We start from the raw sequence: 24313 nt of genomic DNA, 5'->3' as shown, positions 1-24313 counted from the left end.
TAGATGCTACTTTCCCTACTGCTTTAATCCCGCCCTGGCATTAGTTTCCTCACTTCCAGCCATCACCTGTCTTCCCTACCCCACCCCCCCATCCCTTCATACTGGCTCCCTCCCCTTGACACTCCGGGTCTTGAATACCCCACTGACTCCACAGCTGCTGCTTGGGCTGCTCAATTCCTCCAGTTCGGCTTCAAACTCAGACTTAAGTTCCAGCTTATTGGCACGCGAACTGAAGCACAGTGAGAAAGTTTGTCTGGCGAGTTGTCCAGCAATCCATGCAGAATACTGTGGTAAAAAAGTGAGTGAGAGAGAGAGAGAGAGAGAGAGAGAGAGCAGTTAAAAAGGTGATGCTGTTTTACTGATGTGAGGTTCATTCAGGTATCTGATACAGCAGGAAATAAATTCCAGTGGTGCGTGACCTAGTACTCATGAATTTTTGTCCAGCTGAGAGGAGGGGGGAGGAGAGAATGGCCGGGATGATGGTGGGGGGTGGAGGGGGAAGTGTCTTTGTGTGATGGTCTGAGCTACGTTGAGATTCTGGCATCTGTGTTCTTCTTGTCTCTGCATCATATCCACTTGCCAATCTCTTTCCAGGGAGTTGTCCTCTCCACCTTGAAAGCCAAATTGGAGCACACTGAAAAAGGAAGGAAAACAATATTTATTATGTCTTTTTTTTTAATCTGTTCCAATCTGCAGATGGTTCTGTGAGGGGAGGAAGCTGGAAAACACACCAGACATCCAGATATCCCAAAATGGTGATGTGTGCAAGTTAGTGATTACTGAAGCATTTGAGGACGACACAGGTCGATACGCCTGCATAGCCACCAACTCCTTTGGAACGGACAGCACATCTGCTGAGGTCTATATTGAAGGTAAGTTGCACGTCCTCCCTGAAACACACTGCTGAAGTTGTAGGTAAGGTCTTTATTCATTCTCTTAGATATCATCTCAGCAGAATCTGTTTGTCTCACCTCCGCGAGAAGAACAGGGATGTGATTGATGGTCAGAATCAGAATTTACTGACATGAACAAGTCAGGAAATTTGGTGTTTTGCCACAGCATCAGAGTGCAAACATTCATATTAGCCAGAAAGTGGTGAACCTCTGGGGTTTGCTGCGGCCAGGTCGTTGGGTGTATTTAAGGGAAAGACTGATAGGTATCTGAATAGTCAGGCTATCAAAGGTTATGGGGAGAAGGCAGGGCAATGGGGTTGAGTGGGAAAATAAATAAGCTCATGACTGAATGACAGGGCAGACTCAATGGGCTGAATGGCCTATTTCTGCACCTACATCTTCTGGTCTTAATCATATATTTGCAATGGAAGAATATCACGACTGACAGAACCTCTTTGAATAATCTAATGACTGTGGCCGGTCCAAAGGTTCCAGAGCACCAAGCACCAGGCACCCAGAACTTAGTTACAATGCTGAGGGGTGGTTCCGTGGATAAACAAACAGGATATGGGATGACAGAAACCAATCATGTCCTGAGCTGTGTATTAAGTGGCAGTGAAACAAGAAAGTCCTGCAGACGCTGCCATGGTAGGTTAATACATTTAAGTTCTGAAGGATCTCAGCAGCATCCACAGGAGGCAAAGGTATGTGAGTAATTTTTCGGGCGTGAGCCCTTCGACAAAGCAAGAATAAAAAAGCAGAAAGGGGCCTGAATCAATAGCTAGGGGGAGGGGAGGGAAGAAGAGGGAGGGGGAGGAGCACAGGCGCAGAAGAGACAAAAGCTGAAGAGAGATGGAGGGAGGGGGTTGCTCTGAATGGAGAAGGAAGGAGACAGAGGGATAGGGAAAGAGAGAGTGACGGGAGGGGGCTAAATCGACGTTAAATGCTGCCTGCTTGGAAGAGTGCCCAGACGGAATATGCTCCTCCAATTTGCAGGTGGCCTTGGTTTGGCAGTGCATGAAGACGTGGACAGAGATATTGGAAGGGGAATGAGGCACGGAATTGAAATGGTTGGGCATTGATGAGGACTAGTTTGGAATATTGTGTGGAGTTCTGGTCTCCAAATTATAGGAAGGACATCAATAAGGTAGAGAGGGTGCAGAGGAGATTTACTAAAATGTTGCCTGGATTGCAGTATCTAGAATACAGAGAAAGATTGAGTAGACTGGGTCTTTATTCATTGGAATGTAGAAGGTTATGGGGGGATTTGATAGAGGTATTTAAAATTATGAGGGGGATAGATAGAGTAGCTGTGAATAGGCTCTTCCTCTTGAGGGTAGGAGAGATTGGAACGAGGGGTCATAAGTTAAAGGTTAGGGGGCAAAACTTTAGAAGTAACAAGAAGGGAAACTTCTTCACTCAGAGAGTGGTGGCAGAGTGGAATGACCTTCTGGAAGAGGTGGTTGCAGCAGGGTCAATTTTGTCATTAAGAAGTAGGTGGATGTGAGGGGATTGGAGGGTTATGGGCAGGAACCAGGTAGATGGGCCTTAAATTGGTGCGGACTAGAGGGGCCGAGATGGCCTGTTTGGGTACTGTGATTGTTATATGGTTATATAGTTACTGCAGCAGACAGAGCGAAGGTGCTCAACGAAGCAATCCGAGTCCTTTCTCTCCAGTGCAGAGAAGGCCACAAGCGGAGCAACGGATGCAGTAGTTGATCCCTGCAGATTCACAAATGAAGTGTTGCTTTACTTGGAAGGACTGTTTGCGGCTCAGAATGATGGTGAGTTGTGGGTGCAAGTGTGATATTTCCTGCAGCTACTGGGGAAGGTGCCAAGGGGGTGATTAGCAGGAAGAGATGAATGGATGAGGGAGTCACGGAGGGAGTGGTGTCTATGGGAGAGGGGAGGAGAGGGGATATGGCTGTGCATCTAGAGGCAGAGGGGGCCAGGGCAGATGTGGGGCAGGGGTGGAGTGGGGGGAAAATAGAGGAGATGCAGGTAAGGGCTGACTTGATGGCTGAGGAGGGAAAGCCACATTGTTTAAAGAAGGAGGACTCCTTGGATGATCTGGCATGGAAGACCTCGTCCTGGATGCAGATGCGACAGGGACGGAGGAATTGAGAGAAAGGAATGGAAGGGTGGGAAGAGGAGTGGGAGTTAGTGGGTTTATAGGAAATGTCTGTAGAGAATTTGTCTTCCAAGATGGAGACAGAGAGATCTAGATAGGAGAGAGTGTCCGTAGAGATGGATCAAGTGAATTTGAGGTCAGGGTGGAAGTTGGCAACAAAATGGATAAAGTTGTCGAGCTCATCATGGGTACATGAGGTGGCACTGATGCAGTCGTCGATGTAGTGGAGGAAGAGTTGAGGGGCCTTGCTTGTATAGGCTTGTAGCATGGACTGTTCCACATGGCCAACAAAGAGGCAGGTAAGGCTGTGACCCCTGCAGGTACTCATGGCTACCCCTTTAACCTGGAGAAAGTGGGATGAGTCAAAGGAGAAGTTATGGAGGGTAAGAAACGTTGATCACAAATCTTTGCTTTCTGTGGACTTTGCATGACCTGCTGAGTTTCTCCAGCACTTTAGTGTATTAAACTATTACGTGGCAGTGTCTTTAACAGTGTGTTAATACAGGAAATGGCCACTTAATGTCTTCCTGATCTCATCATGAGGTAAACAATGAGGGTCAATTAAAATTAAATTTACTGTCTACCCCCACATAGTTACAATGAAACAGAATCTCAATGACCCACACCCTCGGGTTCCTTTTGTTGCAAACAATGGGCTGCTGGGTCAGGAAACATTAATGGGCAGAAACTGTCAACATTCAGGTCAAGACCCTTTCAGCAGATTGTTTCGATGAATAGTCTCAATAGGCTTGAAGTTTCAGTGGAAATTGAACTGTGATCATTTATTTTTTTGGAAGACTGGTTCTCATTGAATTAATGTCATAAATCCACACAGAACATAGAGCATTCTAGTGTAGCAACACCATAGCGGCACTACAACTCCCAGAAGGCATCGAACCGGCCCTGTGTCGTCAGTGCGTGATGACGTCAGCGCGTGTCGAGCGCATGATTCGGGCTTTTAAAAGGTTGCGCGGGTGATGAAGAGTAAATCCATTTGATTCACTCTAAAGATGCCTTGTGTGGTTATTCTGTCGAGTCCACGGTGATTCCAGTGGCCACGCTAGCACAGAACAGGCCCTTCAGCCATGACGTTCTGCCAATCTATAGAAACCTACTCCAAACTAATTCTAAATTTTTCCTACCTCACAGCAAGAACCCCCTGTTTTTATTACATCTATTGTATGTGCCTGTCTAAGAGTCTTTTGAATGCCTCAATTGTTCCAGCCTCCACCATTACCCCTGGAAATGCATTCCAAGCACTCACACTCTCTGTGTAAAAATAAACTTCCCCCTGACTTAAACCTTACTTCACTCACAGATGTCTTCTGGTATTTGCTATTGTCATCTCCAGGGAAAAGGTACTGGCTGCCCACTTATAATCTTTGATACCCCTATTAAGTCACCTCTCAATCTTTCATCACTCCATAGCGAAAAGTCCCAGGTCTTCATATGCTTCATATGACATACTCTCCAATCCTGATAAATCACTTCTGCACCCTCTTCAAAACATCTACATCCTTCCTGTAATGAAACGACCAGAACTGAATGCAATGCTCCAACATAATTCCACAATTCCCGAATAATCCTCAACAACAGAGACACGAGAAACCACAGATGGTGAAATCTTCAGGCCACTCAGCCCGCAGAGTCCATACTTCACACCAAGCATCTTATCCTAACCCTTTTTATTCTCTCCTCAATATGCATCATCTCCCCCCCCCCAGAATCTAGCAGTTATTTACCCCCCAGGGACAATTTTCATGGGTCAGTTAACCTGCCAACATCTTTGGGATGTGGGGGCATCTGGACCACTCAAAAATAATCCACACAGTAACAGGGATGACATGCAGACTCCACACAGTCAGCACCAGGACCCAGTACAATGGCAGCAGAACCTCCCTGCTCTTAAATTCCATTCCTTTAGCCACAAAGGCCAACATTCCATTTGCCTTCTTGAGTACCTGTTGCAATAATCTTTTGCGAGTTTATGGTCACATACAATCTCATATGCACTGAAATTCTTTTGTGGTGCAACCACACAGGTACAGGAGAGACACCAAAAACCTGTACAACTGCAACGTCAAAATTTTGGTGCACTTACACATAAGCATATGATAAACTCTCAAACTCACCTAATCCTTTCAGAATTTTCCAAATTGCTTCATGTTTTATTACCACACAGAAGAGATTCAAAGGTTTAGCAGTGGTTGAATGGGAGATGCCAGAGAGTAGTGGTGGAAAATTGTTTGTCGAATTGGAGGGCGATGTCGAGGGGAGGGCCTCAGGGATCGGCACTGGGTCCACTGGTGTTTGTCATATATATTAACGATCTAGGTGATAGGATGGCAAATTGGATTAGTAAATTTGCAGATGATACAAAGGTTGGTGGTGTTGTGGACGGTGAGGAAGATTATCAAAGCTTATGACAGTTAGAAGAGTGGGCTGAAAGATGGCAGATGGAGTTTAATTGATAAATGTGAGGTGTTACATTTTTGTAGGACAAATCAAAATAGGGTATACACATTAAATGGTAGAGAATTGAGGAGGGCAGTGGAACAAAGGGATTTAGGAGTTATGGTACATAATTCTCTGAAAGTTGAATCACATGTAGATAAGGTGGTAAAGAAAGCATTTGGTATGTTGGCCTTCATAAATCAGAGTATAGAACACAGGAGTTGGGAAATTGTATAAGGCATTGGTGAGGCCCTTTTGGTTGCCGAATTATAGGAAGGAAATAAACAGAATAGAGAGACTGCAGAGGAGATTTACGAGAATGTTGCCGGGTTTTCAGGGTTTGAGTTGCAGGGAAAGGATGAGCAGGCTGCAACTTTATTCCTTGGAGCATAGAAGGTTGAGGGGTGATTTGATAGAGGTATTCAAAATTATCAGGGGGAAAGATAGAGTCAATGTGGACAGGCTTTTTCCACTGAGAGTGGGTGAGATTCAAAGAAGAATCCATGGATTGAGAGTAAAAGGGGAAAAGTTTAGGGGGGAATTTCTTCACGCAGAGGGTGATGGGGGTATGGAATGAACTTCCAGCAGTGGTGGTAGAAGCGAGATTGATGTTAATATTCAAGGAAAGGTTGGTTAAGTATATGGACGGGAGAGGTGTGGAGAGTTATGGGCCAAATGTGGGTCAGTGGGACTAGGTGGGAGAAGATGTTTACCACAGACTAGTAGTGTCGAACTCGTCTGTTTCTGTGCTGTAAGTGGTTATATGGTTCCTTTTATTGGAACTTAATAATACATGGCAGATTGAATTTAATGCAGAAAAATATGAGGTTTTGCATTTTGGAATGACAAACCAAGGAAGGACATACCTGGTAAATGGTTGGGCACTGAGGAGTGTGGAAGAAGAGGGAATCTGGGATTATGGATACTTAATTCCCTGAAAGTAGCATGACAGGTAGTAGGGTTGTAAAGAAGGCTATTGGCATAATGGCCTTCATAAATTGAAGTATTCAGTATAGGAGTTGGGATGTTATGGTAAAGTTGTATAAGACATTGGTGAGGCCAAATCTGGGATAGTGTGTGCAGTTTTGGTTACCTAACTACAGGAATTATATCAATAAGATCAAGAGAGTGTAGAGAAGATTTACCAGGATGTTGCCCAACGTCAGGAAATGAGTTACAGGGAAAGGTTAAACAAGTTTGGGTTTTACATTCCCTGGAGCGTAGGGAGATTTGAATAAGGTATTTAAAATTATGTGGGAGATAGTGTAAGTGTAGATAGACTTTTTTCCACTGAGGATAGATGAGATACAAACCAGAGGACATGGGTTAAGAGTGAAAGAGGAAAGGTTTAGAGGGAACATGAGGGGGAACTTCTTCAAACAGAGAATGGTAGAACAAGCTGCCAGCTGAAGTGGTGAATACTGGCTCAATTTTAACATTTAAGAAGAATTTAGTTAGGTACAAGATTGGAGAGGTATGGAAGGCTATGGACTGGGTGCAGGTCTGTTGGAATAGGCAGAAAAATTGTTTGGCAATGTCTAGAAGGGCAGAAGGGTCCTGTTTATTCTGGTACCCTAACTACAGGAAGGAAGTCAGTAAGATTGAAAGAGTACAGAGATGAATTATCAGGATGTTGCCAGGTCTTCAGGAGTTGAATTAAATTGGTTAGGATTTTATTCCTTGGAGCATAGAATAAAAAGAGAAGATGCGATAGAGTTTTACAAAATTATTAAGGGTTGAAACAGAGTAAATGTGAGTTGGCTCTTTCCATTTTAGATTAGGAGAGATAAATACAGGAGGACATGGCTTTAGGGTGAAAGGGAAAAAGTTTAGGAGGAATATTACGAGGAATCTCTTTACTCAAAGTGTGTGGGAGTGTGAAATAAGCTGCCATCCAACATGCTAAATGTAGGCTCACTCTTACATTTTAAGAATAAATTGGATAGATACATGGATGGGAGAGGTCTGGATGGTTATGGACTGGATGCAAGTCAATGGGACTAACGGAGTAATACTTCGGCACAGACTAGAAGGACTGAATGGCCTGTTTTCTGTGTTGTAGTATTCTTTGGTTCTATGTTTCTGTGCTGTAATGATCTATGGTTCTACTGTCTTCTGTAAGACAAAGAGTCACTCTGAGCATTGCCTGTTGCCCCTAACAATAGGAGAAAGCAAAAGAGAGTCCCTTCCGAGTCACTGAGTGTGAGTTGATTCACCTCCAGTGCTCCCACAGTCTCTAGGTCAATTCAACCCAAGCTCCAGATCTAAAAATCCGACATGATCAGGAATCCTTCAGCATCCGAGAACCTTTCAGGAGTCCTTCTTGCCCTCAGGACTCTCTCAAATCCATGTTCCGATGCCTGATTTCTATGAGCCAGTCTCCAGCAGCCTGCAGACTGGTATGACTCCTTTGACCCCAAATTGCCAACAGCCCCCAGCCAGTCTGCTGTTGAGCTCCTTGCTAGTGGTTGCCGTCCTGTGGGGTCGTTTCCTCTGCCTCTCCTTCTCATTGGGGTAGGGGCGGGGGTGGCGCAGGTAACAGGGGGGAGAGCGTTCATCATGTTTGTGGAGCCCTGCACCTATCTGCTGCTCCCTGGGGTCTGAAAACCCTTGTGGCCACTGCCGAGCAGAGGCACCAACATCTTGAGCACAGACCCTGAGCTCTGTCTAGTGTGAAATCTGCAAAGCATCTGAACAGAAGTCAATAAAGAGGACCATCAAATTGGCTGAGAAGATGAGATTCTCTGGGAGCATTGCTTAAAAAGGGCTCAAAGACTTACTGAGGACCCTATCCATCCAGTACAGAGATTTTTTTTAATAGACAGAAGAGGTTCAAAGGTTTATTTTATTGTCTTGTAATAATACATTAAAAATGTAATATATAAGATATGCTTCAAATGTTGTCTGCTGTAAGACAGAGCTTCACCGTGAGCATTGTCCGACACCCCTTAACATAGGAGAAAGAAAAGCAAAAGAGAATCCATTCAGAGTTACCAAGTGTCTACAGATTCACCTCCAGTCCCTCCCCTCCCCCTCCCCCCCCCCCCCACCCAGCCTCTGCAGCCGCACAAGATCAAGTTCAATCCATTGGCAAGCCAAGCCCCAGGTCAGAACCCACTACCATTAAGAAAGGGGTACAGTAGCATCAAAATCAGGAGGGCTTCTTCCCACAGGGCAGGAGATTGATGAACAGTGTCTGGCTCCAAGTAAATCATTCCAAATATTTATAAATATTTATTTTAAATTGTAACTTAAAAAGAATGGAGGTTTAGCTTTACCAAATTTAAAGTTTTATTATTGGGTGGTCAATATACAAAACCATACGCTTTGGATATAATAACCATGAAAACTGTTCAATATGGATCTCTCTGAAATCTAATTCTGTTAAAATTTTCTCTCACTTCTCTTCTTGGATCCTCACTTTCTTCATCTCTAAATAAATTAACTAATAATCCAGTGGTTAAACATACTTTGAGGATATGGATACAATTTAGAAAACTTTTTGGTTTAATGAAATTTTCTCTCTCTAGTCTTATTTTTTCTTTAAACCTTCCATGATTGATGTAACTTTTAAAGAGTGGTATAGATTGAGCATTAAATGTTTTAAAGGTTTATTTGTCAAGGGGAATCTTGCTTCCTTTGAACAACTTTCAGTTAAATACTATCCACCAATTACTCATTTTTTTGTTATCTGTAGATGAGCAATTGTTTATGATCTTGGTTACATGCATTAAGAATTTAATTGATATCATTTTTAATTTACAACCTTTCTATAATGAATCGATATCTAACATTCATTATATGTTGTTGGGAATAAGAGAGGCTCTCTCAGGTAAAATTAAAAAATGGTCTGGGAACAGGATCTACAGCTTTCAATTGCTGAAGAAACTTGGAATGTAATTTTCAGATTGGTAAATACCTCTTCTTTATGTGCTCGCCACTCTCTCCTCCAATTTAAAGTAGCCCATAGTCCAAAGTCAAACTATCTCGTTTTCCTGTGGATGAATCTTCTCATTGCGATAAATGAAAAAATGGACATACTTCATTATGTCCTGGACATGCCAGAGTCTTGAGGAATATTGGAACAAATTATTTCAAAATTTTCCTGCACTTTTTAAAGTTGATTTTAAACCAAATCCCCTAACTGCTTTATTGTTGGAGATAGTGACATAACATTAGCGACATCTGAGCTACATGTATTTTGGCCAGGCGGGCGGTGTTGCTCGGATGGAGGGACGTTACCCCGCCTAATCGTGCTAAATGGTTAAGTGATGCCATGTCTTGTTTAAATTTAGAGAAGATTAGATACTCAATTTGAATTGAAATTTTCAAACACTCTGGGGACCCTTTTTGAATTACTTATATAATCTTTGATTTGTTATGAAGGTAGAAGTGATAAAAATTCTGTCTGTCTTTCCTTTTTTATTTTTGGTCAATCAACTTCTTTCTTGGTTGTGGGTTTAGATTTTCCTCTTTTTTATAATAAAATAATATAATTTCAATATTTTGGATTAAAATGTGGAGTACCTTGGATGAAATTATATGATTTAAGTGCAATGTATCTTTCTGAATTTTAATGTATCCATATATACTCTCAATTTTTGGATGTGAAATTTCACTGTGAACAAAAAAATTGTATCTTTATTATGTGTCATGTATTGTGTGTGCATATGTATGCACTGTGGTCCGGAGAAATGCTGTTTCGCTCAGTTGATTAAGTACAGATGGATGATATTAACTTGAACTTTTTCAGCCATTAGTTACATGCCAGCTCTGTGCAGAATTATCACATGAATCCACTCTTCCTCTTCTCATTCCCCTGTTCCCCTGCAAATTTTCTTTCACAGGGTATCTCAGGGTATGATTCTATGTGGAGCCTTGGAAATTCAGCTCCCTTTGGTTCAGCTGGTTGGATTGTGACCATATCAGAGCTTTATTCCAGCTCATGGAAAAGCTTTTGCATCATTTAAGTTGACATATGTGTGTTGTTATGAGCCCAGAGGACCCCAAAACCCAACAGCAATAGATATTCACCAAGACAAATGGTTACTTAAGCAAAAGTTGCTTTTAATTATCATTAAACATGAAAACGGAATCAAACTTTAACTTAACTAACCTAACTTAACCCCCTTCTAATTCTAAGCGCATGTGTCTGTAATGTATGTGTAAGTTCAGAAAAGTTATTTGGTTCACAGTCCAATCACACTTCTTACTCCTCCAAGTTCACTGATTGCAGGCAATTCTTATACTGTGCACAGAATTTAACATTTATAAATTTCACCAGGCTTTGGTGATTGAAAGATAAATAGTTACCACTCAGGATGGTGTTTGTCGGTTTTAAGAGAGAGATTTGTTGTTCCAGGACATCCACGCCTGATCTAGTTCCGTCAGCCATTTCAGTGCTTTGTTGACAACACCTGACCCTTCAGGGTTTTCCAGATGATAACCTCTTTCTTTCAGGTCACCACAGAGTTCCTTTTTGTTTCTCTTCCAAGTGAAACATTGGACAGTCAGTCCTCTCCTCTTGCATGAGCTTTGACCAGGCTGTCTTCCAAACGGGGCTTTCCACAAGCTTGCCAGCTTGTCCTGTTCCAGTCCCGGCTGCTTCTGCTGGCTATAGCACTGTACAACTGATCTCTCTCTCTCTCTCTCTCTCTCTCTCTCCCTCTCTCTCTGAGAGAAAGCATGTTTGACTCTCTCTGTTTGCAAAACCACATGACCCTCTTAGAATAACAAGTTCTCTTCCAGACAATCTGCGGCTCCTACAAACATAGAAACATAGAAACATAGAAGATAGGAGCAGGAGTAGGTCATTTGGCCCTTCGAGCCTGCTCCACCATTCAATGAGATCATGGCTGATCTTAAAGTTCAGTACCCTATCCCCACCTTCTCTCCGTAACCCCTAATTCCCTTATACTGAAGAAAATTATCTAATTCCCTCTTAAGTATATTCAATGAACCTGCCTCTACTGCTCTCTGTGGCAATGAATTCCATAGATTCACCACCCTCTGGGTAAAGAAATTCCTCCTCATCTTGGTTCTAAATGGTTTGCCTATTATCCTCGAACCATGGCCCTGGATTCTGGACTCTCCCACCATCGGAAACATCCCTTCTGCATCCATTCTGTCCAGTCCTGCCAGAATTTTATATGTCTCTATGAGATCCCCTCTCAATCTTCTAAACTCCAGCGAGTACAATCCCAATTTGCGCATTTTTTCCTCATAAGTCATTCCTGCCATTCCAGGTATCAGCCTGGTGAATCGCCTGTGTACTCCCTCCATTTCAAGAACATCCTTCCTTAAGATAAGGTGACCAATACTGCACATAATACTCCAGGTGGGGTCTCACCAAGGCCCTGTACAGCTGCAGTAAGGTATCCTTGTTCCTATACTCAAACCCTCTTGATATGAAGGCCAACATACCATTTGCCTTTTTAACTGCCTGCTGTACCTGCATGCTCGCCTTCAGTGACTGGTGCACAAGAATGCCTAGGTCTCTCTGCACTTCCCCATCTCCCAATCTATTGCCATTCAAATAGTAATCTGCCCTCCGGTTTGTATTAACAAAATGGATAACCTCACATTTATCCACATTGTAGTGCATTTGCCATGTATCTGCCCAGTCCCCCAATTTATCCAAATCACACTGGAGCTTCCTGACCCCCTCTTCAGTGCACACAACCCCTCCTAGCTTAGTGTCATCTGCAAATTTGGAGGTATTACATCCAATTCCCTCGTCTAGATCATTAATGCAAATTGTGAACAGCTGGGGTCCCAGTACAGATCCCTGTGGCACCCCACTGGTCACCGCCTGCCACTCAGAAAATGAGCAGTTTATCCCAACTCTCTGTCTTCTATCTGCCAGCCAGTTCTCAATCCACATCAATACCTTGCACCCAATCCCATGAGCCTTGATTTTGCATGCCAGTTGTTTATGTGGAACCTTATTGAAGGCCTTTTGGAAATCCAGGTACACCACATCCACTGGCTCTTCCCCATCTATTTTACCTGTCACCATCTCAAAGAATTCCAACAGATTTTTCATCTGTTGCTGTTTGTAAACAACAATCCATTAGTGAACTCTCTTGGGCACTATCCAAAGCTCTTGCAAAGACTGTTGACCCCGACATGTCTAGCATGGAGCAGAGCTCCAATATTTCAAATAATATCCATTTTAAAGTGTTTGTATGTGACCTACTCGAACAAACCTTCCAAATTTATCTCCCAAAAACATATCTATATTCTCTGTCACAGTGTGTTTACTGGTGAGATGACGGGGGTGGTGTGACAGAGTATTTAGAGGTGGTTTGGGAGGAATTGTTCGAGCAGCTTGCACACACACATTTTAAAACACAGAATACTTGCAGGACTTTTGCAGAAGTCAACCAAGTATCGACAGCAGCTTGACTGGGAGAGCATGTGATCTTGGCAGGCAGAGGAGAACTGTTTTGTTCTCAGAGAGGGGGGGTGTGAAACAGAGAGAGGAGTCACAGAAATCAGTTCCAGAAGGACAAAGCTGGCAAACTTTGAAGGCTGTCTGGAAAAAGGAGAAGACTGGCAATCAGAAAGGTGACCTGAAAGAAAGAGGATCACCTGGAGAACCCTGAAGGGGGCAAGCTTTTTCAGCAAGACTGACTGAGAAGGAATCTCTCTCTGAAAACCAACAAGAACCCTCCTGAGTGGTAACCATTTGACTGTTAAGCACCAAAGACTGGTGAACTTTGTTAATGCTAACTTCTGTGCACAGTACTACAATTGCCTTCAACCAGGGAGATTGGATTGTGATCCAAAGAACTTTTCTAATCTTAAATATACATTATACACATCTGTGCTTAATATTAGAAAGGGGGGGATTGAGTAGTTAGGTAGGTTAAGTAATAAGTTAAAGTTTAATTCTGTTTTCTTGTTCAATTATAATTAAAAACAACTTTTGTTTTGTGGTGCATATCTATTGCTGGTGGCTTTTGGGGTCCTCAGGACTCTGTAAAAAGTGGACTTTCTTGACTCCAAAGGCCGCTGCTGGACAGTTGACAAATGAAGCTCATTACGGTGATAATTTTGGACACTCGGATTGAATCAACAGGCTGTGAGTGCCTAACTAAGGACTGTGCTTGTAACCTGGTCCAGAACTGTTTCTCACTTGTGTCCACTCAGCTCCAAGGAGATTGTTCCTGCCGTCCATTGCTCTTCGCAATGCAAAACAAATCATCCTCCTTCGATCCGTCAGCTGGAAATCCCTGACACTCCAGTGCTTGCCAATAATGCTGGGGATGTATAGCCAAATTACCCACCCATCAAAGTAGACTGGCAATTTCCATTCAACCCCTCCCCTGGTCTCACTCTTCCCCTACGTCTTCTTTCCTCCAGCCCCCCACCCCTTTCCTTTCCTTCTCCTATCAGAGAGATACCCTTATTTGTCTTCTTCCTCAGCTTCTTTTTTTTCTAACCCCCCCCCCCCCCAACCCATTAGCATCCAACTGTTACCTCTTACCTGCTCATCTATGCTCGTCCCCCAGGCCCTTTCTCCCTCCTTTTCTCTCCTCCTTACCCTTCTCCCTGCCTTTTTATTCAGGTGACTCCTTATTTTTCCACACTTTTGACAAAGGCCTCAGGCCCAAAACATTGACTGACTTTACTTCTGATGGATGCTGCGCAATCTGCTGAGTTTCTCCAGCACTTTTATGTCCTGCACTGCAGTATCTGCAGATTTTCTTGCTTTGCACCAGCCTACACAAATTGAGTCGCCCGTGGGAGTTTAGAAGGACGAGGGGGGACCTTTAAATTTAAATTTAGACATACAGCACGTGAACAGGCCCTTTCGGCCCACAAGCCCGTGCTGTCCAATTACAACCAACTGACCTACAAGTCCTGGTACATTTTGAAGGGTGGAAGGGAACCAGAGCCCCCCCCCCCCGAGGAAAATCCATGAAGGCACAGAGTGAAGGTACAAACTACTTACAGTCAGCTCAGGATTCGAACCCCGGTCTCAATTGCTGGCGCTGTAACAGCGTTGAGCTACGCTGACCATCCCGCCCCTATAGAGATGGATAAAATATTAAAGAAATTTATAAGATAAAAGTAGAATGTTGTTTCCACAAGTAGGTGAGAGTAGAACTAGGGATAGGACATCAAAGTTCGGGGAACTAAGTTTAAGACAGAGATGAGGAGGAACTGCTTTTCCCAGAGAGGAGTGTATCTGTGGAATTCTCTTCCCAAAGAAGCAGTGGAGGTAAATGTAAAGGTTAAAACCTTGTGTTTTTGATTCTTAGTTAATTTTGTGCCTGTCTCTTTAAGAAAACTATTATTTATAGTGTTACCGTAGTAACTATGATATAATATGTCATAATATCCGTCCAGGCTAGTGGCTTGCTCTCATTTTCTGCAAGATGTGAAGGAAGCGTGAGCATGAGAAATTTTTCTTTGAATATTTATATCTCTTTAAATACCTTTTTGTATCTCTTTAAGCTTTTGTATCTCTAAATATTTTTGTATCTCTATATATCTTTGTATCTTATACAGTAAATGCTTTGTTATTCATCGTTATGAAAGACTTGCGGCCAAGCTATACAAAATGTTTATTAGTTCTATCAACAAGTTAAAACTACATAAAGTAACAGCCACAGAGTTTGATTTTTTAAAGAGATCGAAATTCGGGATATCGCAGCTCACGCACTGGAAGATGATACTTTGAAATTAGGATATATTAGAATAAGGAAAGTGTCATCTATAGTTACCTCATTAAATGCAGATAGATTTTTGAAAAATTGGGGAATTGAGCATTTTGGACAATGATCGGATAAGTGGCGCTGAGCGCCGAGCCAGGTCTATTGAACGGTGGAGCATGTTTGATAGGAGATGGCCTCTCCTATGCAAATTTTGCATTTATTCTTTCCTTTTCATTCAATCAAGTATATTATTGTAGTTGATTTTGGAGTTGTAGTTGTGTTTTGTTTTAAAAAAGCACCCGTTTGGCTGCAGCAAGTAAGAATTTTGGTGCATACGTACATGGTACAATGTGTACGTCAATAAACTCAGAATGATATTTCTTTTGGAGTAAAACATAAAAGTCGGCAGATACCGTGATTTACAGATGGGGAACACTGAGAGAGATTACAGGTGGGGAAATGCATATTTCCTATATTCTTACCTACACTATGGTTTTGCAATGGGATTGAAAGACTTGTATGCGCTCAGCAGTCAGAAGCCTCTGTGGCCATCTAAGATGGGGCTATTCAAAAATGTAAAGCCTCTTCCCTGATAAAGCAAAGTTTAATGTGAGCCTAACATCTGCCCTTTCTGTCTTCTCTCCAGGTGCATCTTCCACAGATTCAGAGGGCGAGGGAGAGATGTTTCATTCACCAGCTCGTGGCACACCGCAGTAAGTGTCAGTGATTGTCCGTGTGTAAGAGTTCAACGGCATGCAACTCTCATTCGTACAAAACAAAATTTATTTATTTATTTTAATAAGTATAATACTTATCCTACATATGTATTATTTGTCTGTATGCATGTTAAGTCTGGTTGTGTGTCTGCATTGTTAGGGGTTATATTATATATAAATATGTTTTTAAAAGAGATAAATTGTGGAGAGTTTAATTACACTTCATATCTTATTTAAATGCAAGAGCTTGGCTGAAGCCAAACATTCGGGCTCCTTAACTTTGCAGAGACAATGGAACTGCTTTGGAAAGAATTTCAAAAGCAGGTGCAAATGGAGAAGTCTGGGCTCAAGGATTGGGTTTGAAGTCTTGGGAGGGGTTCTGGTTTTTACAAGCAGAGAGACAGAGAGAGGAAAGAAAAAACAGGATTTCTCTGAGAGAGAGAAGTCAGTTCTACAGTAGTAATTGAAGCTGCAACATGGCAAGCTGGAAGCTTGTTAAAACCTCATTTTGAAGACGGGTTGTGAGTTCTGAGTTCAGACTGTTCAAAACCTTTGTATTCCTTACAAGAGGAAATGACTGACTAGAGTTTCTCCTGAGATAAGGGAAGTGAGAGGAACTCTATGGTGACCTGGAAGAAGAGGTTATTATTTGGACAACCCATAATGTGGCAAGTTTCTTCGGCAAGACACTGAAGTGACTGATTGGAGGAAATCAGTTTGTGTGTGTCCAAGAGGAACAAATAGCTCTCTGAAACCAAAAAGAACCTTCCTGAGTGGTAACCATTTACCTTTAAAGCATCAGAGCCTGTTGATAATTCATAAATGTTAAATTCTGTACATGGTATAAGAATTGTCTGATACCGATGAACTTGGAGAAGTGAAAAGTGAATGACTGGACTCGGAAGCAGAGAACTTTCCTGAACAGGTACACATTACATACACATGCACTTAGAATTAGAAGGGGGTTAAGTTAAGTTAATAGCAATAAGTTAAAGTTTGCTCCTGTTTTTATGTTTAAAGAAAATTAAAAGCAAATATTGTTTAAGTAACCATTTGTCTTAGTGAATTTCTATTGCTGCTGGGTTTTGGGGTATTTGTACAATCTTGTTAATATATTTTTATCCTGCGGACACTGTGCCTGTCTCCATATAAGTATAAAAGAATTCCGCAGGAAGTACATAAGACTCCAGAACTCAGAATGAAATCTAAGTTGAAATGATTGCTCTTTAAAGTTGAAGAATATCAGGGTCAGGTCAACCCCACTCCTTCCAATCACCAAAGACAGGATCAGAATTTATTTTCTTGTCACAAAATGTGCTGTTTACAGCAGCATGACGGTGCAATGTGCAAGATCAGTAGACTGTGCATTCAAACATCAAGTGACGTGGGAACTCCTGCTCTCCTGGGAGCAGAAGAGTTCACTGCAATGTAACAGTTCCCCTCGCGCAGCATTTAAGGAGAGCCCATTACAGAATTTCTCTGGAATCTGCTGGGGTTTTTTTTGTCACTGGGGCATGGAACTTGCCAACAGATTGCCAACTTCAGTTTGACGTTGCAAAGGTCTCAGTTCCTGTTCCCTGTCCAAGGGAAAAGTGGAGTTCAGGACCTGGCTGTGCATGGGCAGGCGTCACCCTTTCCCCTCTCCGCTTAACTGTAGATTCCCCTGATATCCATGGGGATGAGCGTTTGGAGAACGTGGTCGGAATGAGGTGGTTGACTGCTCTTTAAAGTTGAAGAATATCAGGGTCAGGTCAACCCCACTCCTTCCAATCACCAGAGACAGGATCAGAATTTGTTTTCATGTCACAAAATGTGCTGTTTACGGCAGCATGATGGTGCAAATATTGCTATAAAGTGACATTTAAACATAAATAAATTGGGGCAAAACATAAGAGAAAGTGAGGTAGTGTCTGTTTCTTCCCCTCGCCCCTTACTCTATAAGATGCATGTCGGCATTTTCTCCTAATCTCATGAAGGGCTCAAGCCTGAAATGTCGGTTCTGTGTTTCTCCAGCATGTTGTGTTTTTTTTTTAACTTCAGCCACGGTGTTTGTGTTTAGCCTCTGTGGTTCATTGTCCATTCAGAAGCCCGATGGTGGAGGGGATGATGTGCCACTGAGTCTTCAGGCTCCTGTACCTCCTTCCTGACGGTAGTAGTGTGAAGAGGTGGTGAGGGTTTGTGAGGATAGAGGCCGCTTTCTTAAGACCCCGCCTCTTGCAGATCTCCTCGATGGAGTGTAATCATTTCCTGTCCTGTGCATTGGCCTCCATACCAGACAGTGATGTAACCAGTCAGAATGCCCTCCACGATACACCTGCAAGAGTCTTTGGTGACATATCAAATCTCTTCAAACTCCTCTTGAAATATAGCTGCTGGCAGGTCTTCTTCATGATTGTATCGACATGGAGGCCCCAGGATAGATCTTCAGAGATGATGACTCCCACTTGAAGTTCTCAACCCTTTCCGCTGCTGACCTCCCCACCCCCCGATGAGGACTGCTTCGTGTTCTCCTGATTTCCTCATCCTGAAGTCCACAATCAGCTCCTTGGTTGCCATGTTGTGGTGGCACCACTCAACTAGCCGATCTATCTCCTTCCTGTCCACTTCCTCGCTGCCCTCTTTGATTCTGCCAACAGCCATCGTGTCATTTAGCAGATTTGTAGATGGCATATGAATTATGCCCAGCCACTTAGTCATTGGTGTATAGTGAGTAGAGCAGGGGGCTAAGCATGCGTCCTTGGGGTCAGTGAGGAGGAGACATTGCTTCCAATTTAAGGAGCTCAGTCAAAGGTTGGATTTCACCCATTAATAGAGTGCCGCACTCACCAATAAGTTAACTGAGTTGGATCAACCTCCCTTTAAGAAACAATGAACCTGGTTTTCTCCCAGTCAAAGGCATTTGAACCTGGTGATGTGGCTCAGTAGTGTTAACAAGCTCCTTCTATGTCAGATACCTGTAACTGTGCACATTGGTACTGTGCCTTATTCGTACTATGATACAGATACAGACACTATTTATTGTCATGTAATAAAACAGTAATGTAATATTACACAAAATTGCCTTAATTCTGGCATGAGCATTGGAATCGCCTGGTTCCCCTTACAGTCAGAGAAAGAGAAGCAAAAGAGTTCCACCAAGAGTCACCGAGTGTCCATGGATTCGCTTCCTGCAGCTTCCGCAGCTGCGCAAGACTCCAGTTCAGTTCAAATCACCGGCAGCCTGAGCCCAAAGTACCGACAAAATGAGGAAGCCCAGGGCCCTTCAGGAGCCCTTCTTACCCTCAGCATCCTCCTGAATCCCTGTTTCTGATACCTGCTTCGCGTGAGCCAGTTCTCGAGCAGCCCGCAGCCTGGTGCGTGTCCTTTGACCGCAAGTCGCCCAGCAGCCCGCTGCCTGTGTGGGTTCCTGACCTGAAAATCACCAACAGCTTGCCGCCTGTGTGGTGTGGTGATATGTTCCCTCCGTTGTATATAGTTATCATTGTCGGTTGTATATATGGAGCTGCCCTGCCAACGGGTGAACCATACCCTATGACTCCTCCCCCGTGGTCCTGGGCCGTGCTGCATAGCCTCCCGCTGGCCCACCCCTGTAGTCGCCATCTTTAGTGTCACCTCCTCTGCTTCTCCTTCTCAACAGGGGTGTTCTCTCTACTGCTGGTGCCCTGTACCAGTTCGCTGCTTCCCCAGAGACTGCACTCCCTCGTGGCCACTGCCAAGCATAGGCTCCGCCATCTTGAGCCCAGTCCCTGCACTCGTCTCCTTTAACAGGCCGTTTAAAGGCTGCACGCGGCTGCCGGCAGTAGGACTGGACAGTAGGACCCATTTATCTGTGGGTCTGCCCGTAAAACAGGCTCCATCATGGCATTTTAGTACATGTGACAAGGATAATGAGGTTGGTAGGGAGATAAGGGAGGAGGGCAGTAAACAGAGAGGGAGGGAGCAATAGCCAGAAGGGAATCACTTTGGAAGAGGGGAGATCAAGTGAAGGGAAAATGGAGATGGATATCATTAGGAGTCGTCAGCCAATGTACTGTTCCTCATCAGCCGGGAGGCTGCCTTAATTCTACATTGGGTTTGCCACCAGTTGGGGAGCTCATTTAAATCAACTATGGTCAGATGGTGAAAAGAGAAACCGTGTCGCAAAAGGGAACCTTTTATCCACATTTGCTACGTGATTTGCTACTCACCTAACTATGCAAACAACAAAGGTAATTGATGCATCATCTTGGCCCATCCCTTCGCAAGCGAAGATGAACACGGTGCCTTGTAGCTCTTCTGCCTGCAGTAGTGGTTGGCACATTGTGATGTGCCACTGCGAATCGCGGAACGCCATGCAGTGTGATTTCTTTTGCGAGGTCCTCCGAGTCAGTATGGTTGACGTGGAATGACTGAAGATCGCTCTTGATTACGTCTTTGCAGCGAAGACGTCAGCGGCCAACAGGCCGGGGAACATCTGGGAGCCCACTGTAGAGGACACCTTTGGGCAATCGGCCGCCCTCCATACGGACGATGTGGCCAGCCCACCGCAGGCGGCGAGCGCGGATGATTGAGTAGAGGTCCGTACTTCCAGTCTTCTCCAGGACATTTGTGACTTGGTCGCGCCATGAATAGCCGAGGATGGATGTGAGGCAGCGGAGATGGAATGCGTTAAGGGAGTGTTCTTGCTTTCTGTATGTGACCCAGGATTCACAGCCTTAGAGAAGAGTTCTCAGCACGCAGGCCTTGTGGACTCAGATCTTCAACTTGGTGGAGAGGTGGCAGTTATATACAGCAGTGGAAACAGTGCCCTTGGCCACTGGAGTCTGCCCCACACATTGACCTTAATCCTGCATGGATCCCATTTTTTATTCCTCTATCCCCATCAACCATCCCTAGATTTGACCACTCACCTACCCAGGAGGGGAGAATTGGAGAAAATTGTGGTGCTCCTGTATCGGCAGCACTGCCACTGGTGTGGACCCGCGGAGAGCAGGGTGCAGAGACAGAGGGATCCCACAGGGTCCAACCGCCCAGTCTGGCTGCTGTCAGCTCTGTGCCGGCATTAAATGGCCTGTTCACGGAGCCAACTGTAGTTTTATTTTAAATCCCATGGCTGCGGGGTCTGTGCCTATGATCAGCAGTGTCCAAGAGGATTCGCAGACTCCTGGGAAGCAGAGCACTGGGGCAGGGCGCCCAGAAATCAAGGAGACCACCCCCTGTTGGAGAAGGAGAAGCAGAGGAGAAGACCCACTTGACTGTGACCACGACGGACAGTGAGGGGTTCTTCAGCTGATGAACACACAGGTGGCAAGTTGTTGGAGACTCAAGAAGAGGAACCCACTCAGGCTGTGGACTGCTGGAGACTGACTGAAGGGCACTAGGTATCAGAATCGGGATCAGAGAGGGTGCTGAAGGGTTCCTAATCGTGTCGAAGAATCAGATCTAGATCTCACATTGCCGACGGTTTGGACTGGATTTCGTGTGGTTACGAGGGCTGGGTAAACGCTGGAGGTGAATCCACGGATGCTCAGTGACTCTGCGGGGACTCTCTTTTGCTTCTCTTCCTCTGACTGTAACAGGTGATTCAGGCAATTTCTATCCAAGGTGAATTTGTCTGCCTTACAGCAGGCGGAAGGCAATTTCATGTAATAGGGCACTGTTTTTGTCACATGACAATAAATTGAATCTTGAAATCATTTTAATTTTAACAATACAGCCCCTTGCCTTCTGGTCCATGGAACACATGCCACCCAATTACACCCATTAACCTCCCAATACCGTACGTCTTTGGAGGGTGGAAGGAAAGCAGAGTACGTAGACAAACCCACGTAGGTAACGGGGAGAGGGTACTGACCCCTTACAGACAGCACTGGGTTCCAACCTGCGTCGCAGGTACTGTAATAGCTAACCGCAATTTGCCAAGCATCTTGGGGATGGGGGAAGAAACCAGAGCAGTTGGGGGAAAGCAACACTTCACTTGTGAAGGCACAAGGGTCACTTCCTCTGTGTTGTGCTCCCGAAGCGGCCTCCTCTACATTGGTGAGACTGGATGCAGACTGGGAGATCGTTTCGCTGAGCGCCTTCGCAACAGCAAGAACGTCCCAGTGGCCATCCATTTTAATTCCACACACCACTGCCACACCATCTCGCTGTCCATGGCATCATGTATTGCAAATTGGAGGAGCAACTCCCTTTATTCTGCCTCCAACAAGAAGACTATCCAATTTCCCCATCCCCCATTCTCTCTCTCTGTTTTCCTACACCTCTGACCCTCTCCAGCTCCCCACTCCTTTCCTTCTACTATCAGAGCTACCCTTCTTAGCCCCTACCTTATCACTTCTCTGCTTCTTTCTCTTCTACCCACCCACCTATATCCACCTGTTCCCTCTCACCTCAGCCTGTGCTCCTCCTCTTTCCTGTCCTTCCCACCACCCCCACCTTCACACTCCCCCCAACCTTTTTATTCAGACACCTGCCTGATTTTCCGCACTCAGTCACAAATGTTTCTTTTCAGTAATAAAGAAGTCAGAGATGAATGATGCAGTTCATGATTGAGGAAGAAAACGATTGCACTGCGAGGTTGTGAGCTGTTAATGAAATATTGTTCATATTGTTCATTACCCAAAAGAACATCACATTTCCTGTCCGGGCCCTCTCCAGCCAGATAGCATGAACATCTGCAGACCTACTCTCCTCTTCCCCCTCCCCCCTTCCCTTCCCCTTTCCCAGTTCTCGTCCCTTCCTTCACCCAGCCGCCCCTCCTGCACTTAATTGCTGCTGTCCCCTCCCTCCCTTCTCCACCCATCACCTCCTGACTTTGTGACCACACCTCCCCCCTCTACTCTTCAGTTCGGACGCCTGCTGACATGTTTCCACACCTTGTCAAAGGGCTCACGCTTGAAATGTTGATGATGCATTTTAACCTTTGCTGCGTAAAGGACCTGCTGAGTCTGTCCAGCGCCGTGTTTTTACTTGAACCACAGTGCCTGCAGATTTTCGTGTTTTACTTCTTCCCACGAAACGTTCACTGCCTTTTATCCCCCACGGATGCTGCGTGATCTGCTGAGTTTCCCCAGCGCTCGCGTGTGCTGCGCCAGGGAGGACCTGCAGACTCCACACAGGCCGCACCGGAGGCTGGGAATGAACCCATGGCAGGAGCACCGTGAGGCAGTTTGTGGAGCTAAATGCACCCTGGTTCAGGTTCGCTAGCCATGATCTTCTGGCTCCGTTTCTAAAGGTGAATCGGAGGCAAGGCTGCACGCGTTAAAAACATCAACATGTGCATGAAATACAAGGGGGAAATGACCCGGACTTAAGACAGTCGGCAACAGGAAACATTCAGTGCGAATGATTTGTGGCCTTCAAACTACCCACCAAAGGCTTGCTCTGCCTGGGAAGCAGTTGGCAAATTATTTTGCTCCAATCCGACTTCTCAGCTGCGGTGCCAAAAAACACACAGCTTTTCCAAATGTGGAAGTTGGTAGCTCAGAGACATGAAGTGTGAGGTTGTGGGGGGGGGGGGTTGGGATCCGGATCAACACACAGTAGAGGACAGAGGCTCAGAAGAATGTAAGTATGAAAGGGGAAATGGAAGAGTTTGGCTGAGGGTGACTTGAAGTGCAAGCTGCAAGCCTACTTAGGCGCTCTGCATCATGGAGACGTGGAGCACAGAAACGCGCCCTTCAGCCCAACTTGTCCATGACATCCGAGTTCTTCTGTTTGCCTGAATTTCGTCCTCACACCTCTCCACCTCCCCTGTCTGTGCACCTGCCTGAAAGTATTTTAAATGTTGCACTTGTACGTAGAGGCATGGATAAGGAAGACTGCCAGCATCTTTTGCCCAGGGTGGGAGAAAAAGATGTCTAAATGGAAGGGAGAAATTTTAGGAGAGATGCCAGGGGAATGTTTTTACACCAAGAGTTCTGGGCGCCTGGAATGCATCGCTGGTGGGGGGTGGAGGCAGGAACAATAGGGGCATTTAAGAATTTCTTAGACAAGGCACATGGATGAAAGAAAAACAGGTAGGAAGGTATTCGTTTCTTTTTGTTAGGATTATATAGGTTGGCACAACATCAAGGGCTGAAGGGCCTATCCTGTGGTGTAGTGTTCTATAACCATATAAACCATATAACCATATAACCACTTACAGCACAGAACAGGCCAGTTCGGCCCTACTAGTCCATGCCGTAGCAAATCCCCACCCTCCAAGTCCCACTGACCAGCACCCGGTCCCTGGCTTGACCACTTCTTGGGCCTTGTTCCACACACCCACCACCCTCTGTGCGAACAAGTTCTCCCCTCCCCTCAGATCTCCTCTCATCTTAAACCCATTCCCTCCCCTGCCCTGAGAAAGAACCTGAGACCACTCACACTGATCCATACCCTTCATGATTTTATAAACCTCTATCAGGCCACCTCCCTCAACCACCTGTGCTCCAGGGGTTAAAAAAAGAACCCAACCCACATCGAACCTCT

The 24313-nt window shown here is 44.7% G+C and overlaps 1 protein-coding gene and 1 long non-coding RNA gene across 5 annotated transcripts in view; one reads left to right on the top strand and one right to left on the bottom strand.

Moving 5' to 3' along the window:
- The window catches only part of palld (palladin, cytoskeletal associated protein), a 485446-nt gene that overhangs the window by 212501 nt on the left and 248632 nt on the right, over positions 1-24313 (top strand). For all 4 annotated transcript variants that reach the window (XM_069941703.1, XM_069941714.1, XM_069941705.1 and 1 more), the window contains exons 4-5: positions 697-872; positions 15790-15856. In XM_069941703.1, the coding sequence (XP_069797804.1) occupies positions 697-872; positions 15790-15856 (243 nt within the window). The remainder of the gene's footprint in view (positions 1-696; positions 873-15789; positions 15857-24313) is intronic.
- LOC138765078 (uncharacterized) overlaps positions 447-24313 on the bottom strand; it is a 37346-nt gene continuing 13479 nt past the window's right edge. The window contains exons 2-3 of the long non-coding RNA XR_011358462.1: positions 14438-14513; positions 447-634 (exon numbers count right to left, since the gene is read on the bottom strand). This is a non-coding gene — a long non-coding RNA (uncharacterized lncRNA). The remainder of the gene's footprint in view (positions 635-14437; positions 14514-24313) is intronic.

Source organism: Narcine bancroftii, chromosome 1 (assembly GCF_036971445.1).
Source record: "Narcine bancroftii isolate sNarBan1 chromosome 1, sNarBan1.hap1, whole genome shotgun sequence".
Taxonomy (NCBI): Eukaryota; Metazoa; Chordata; class Chondrichthyes; order Torpediniformes; family Narcinidae; genus Narcine; species Narcine bancroftii.
This window is presented reverse-complemented; position numbering and strand designations above follow the sequence as displayed.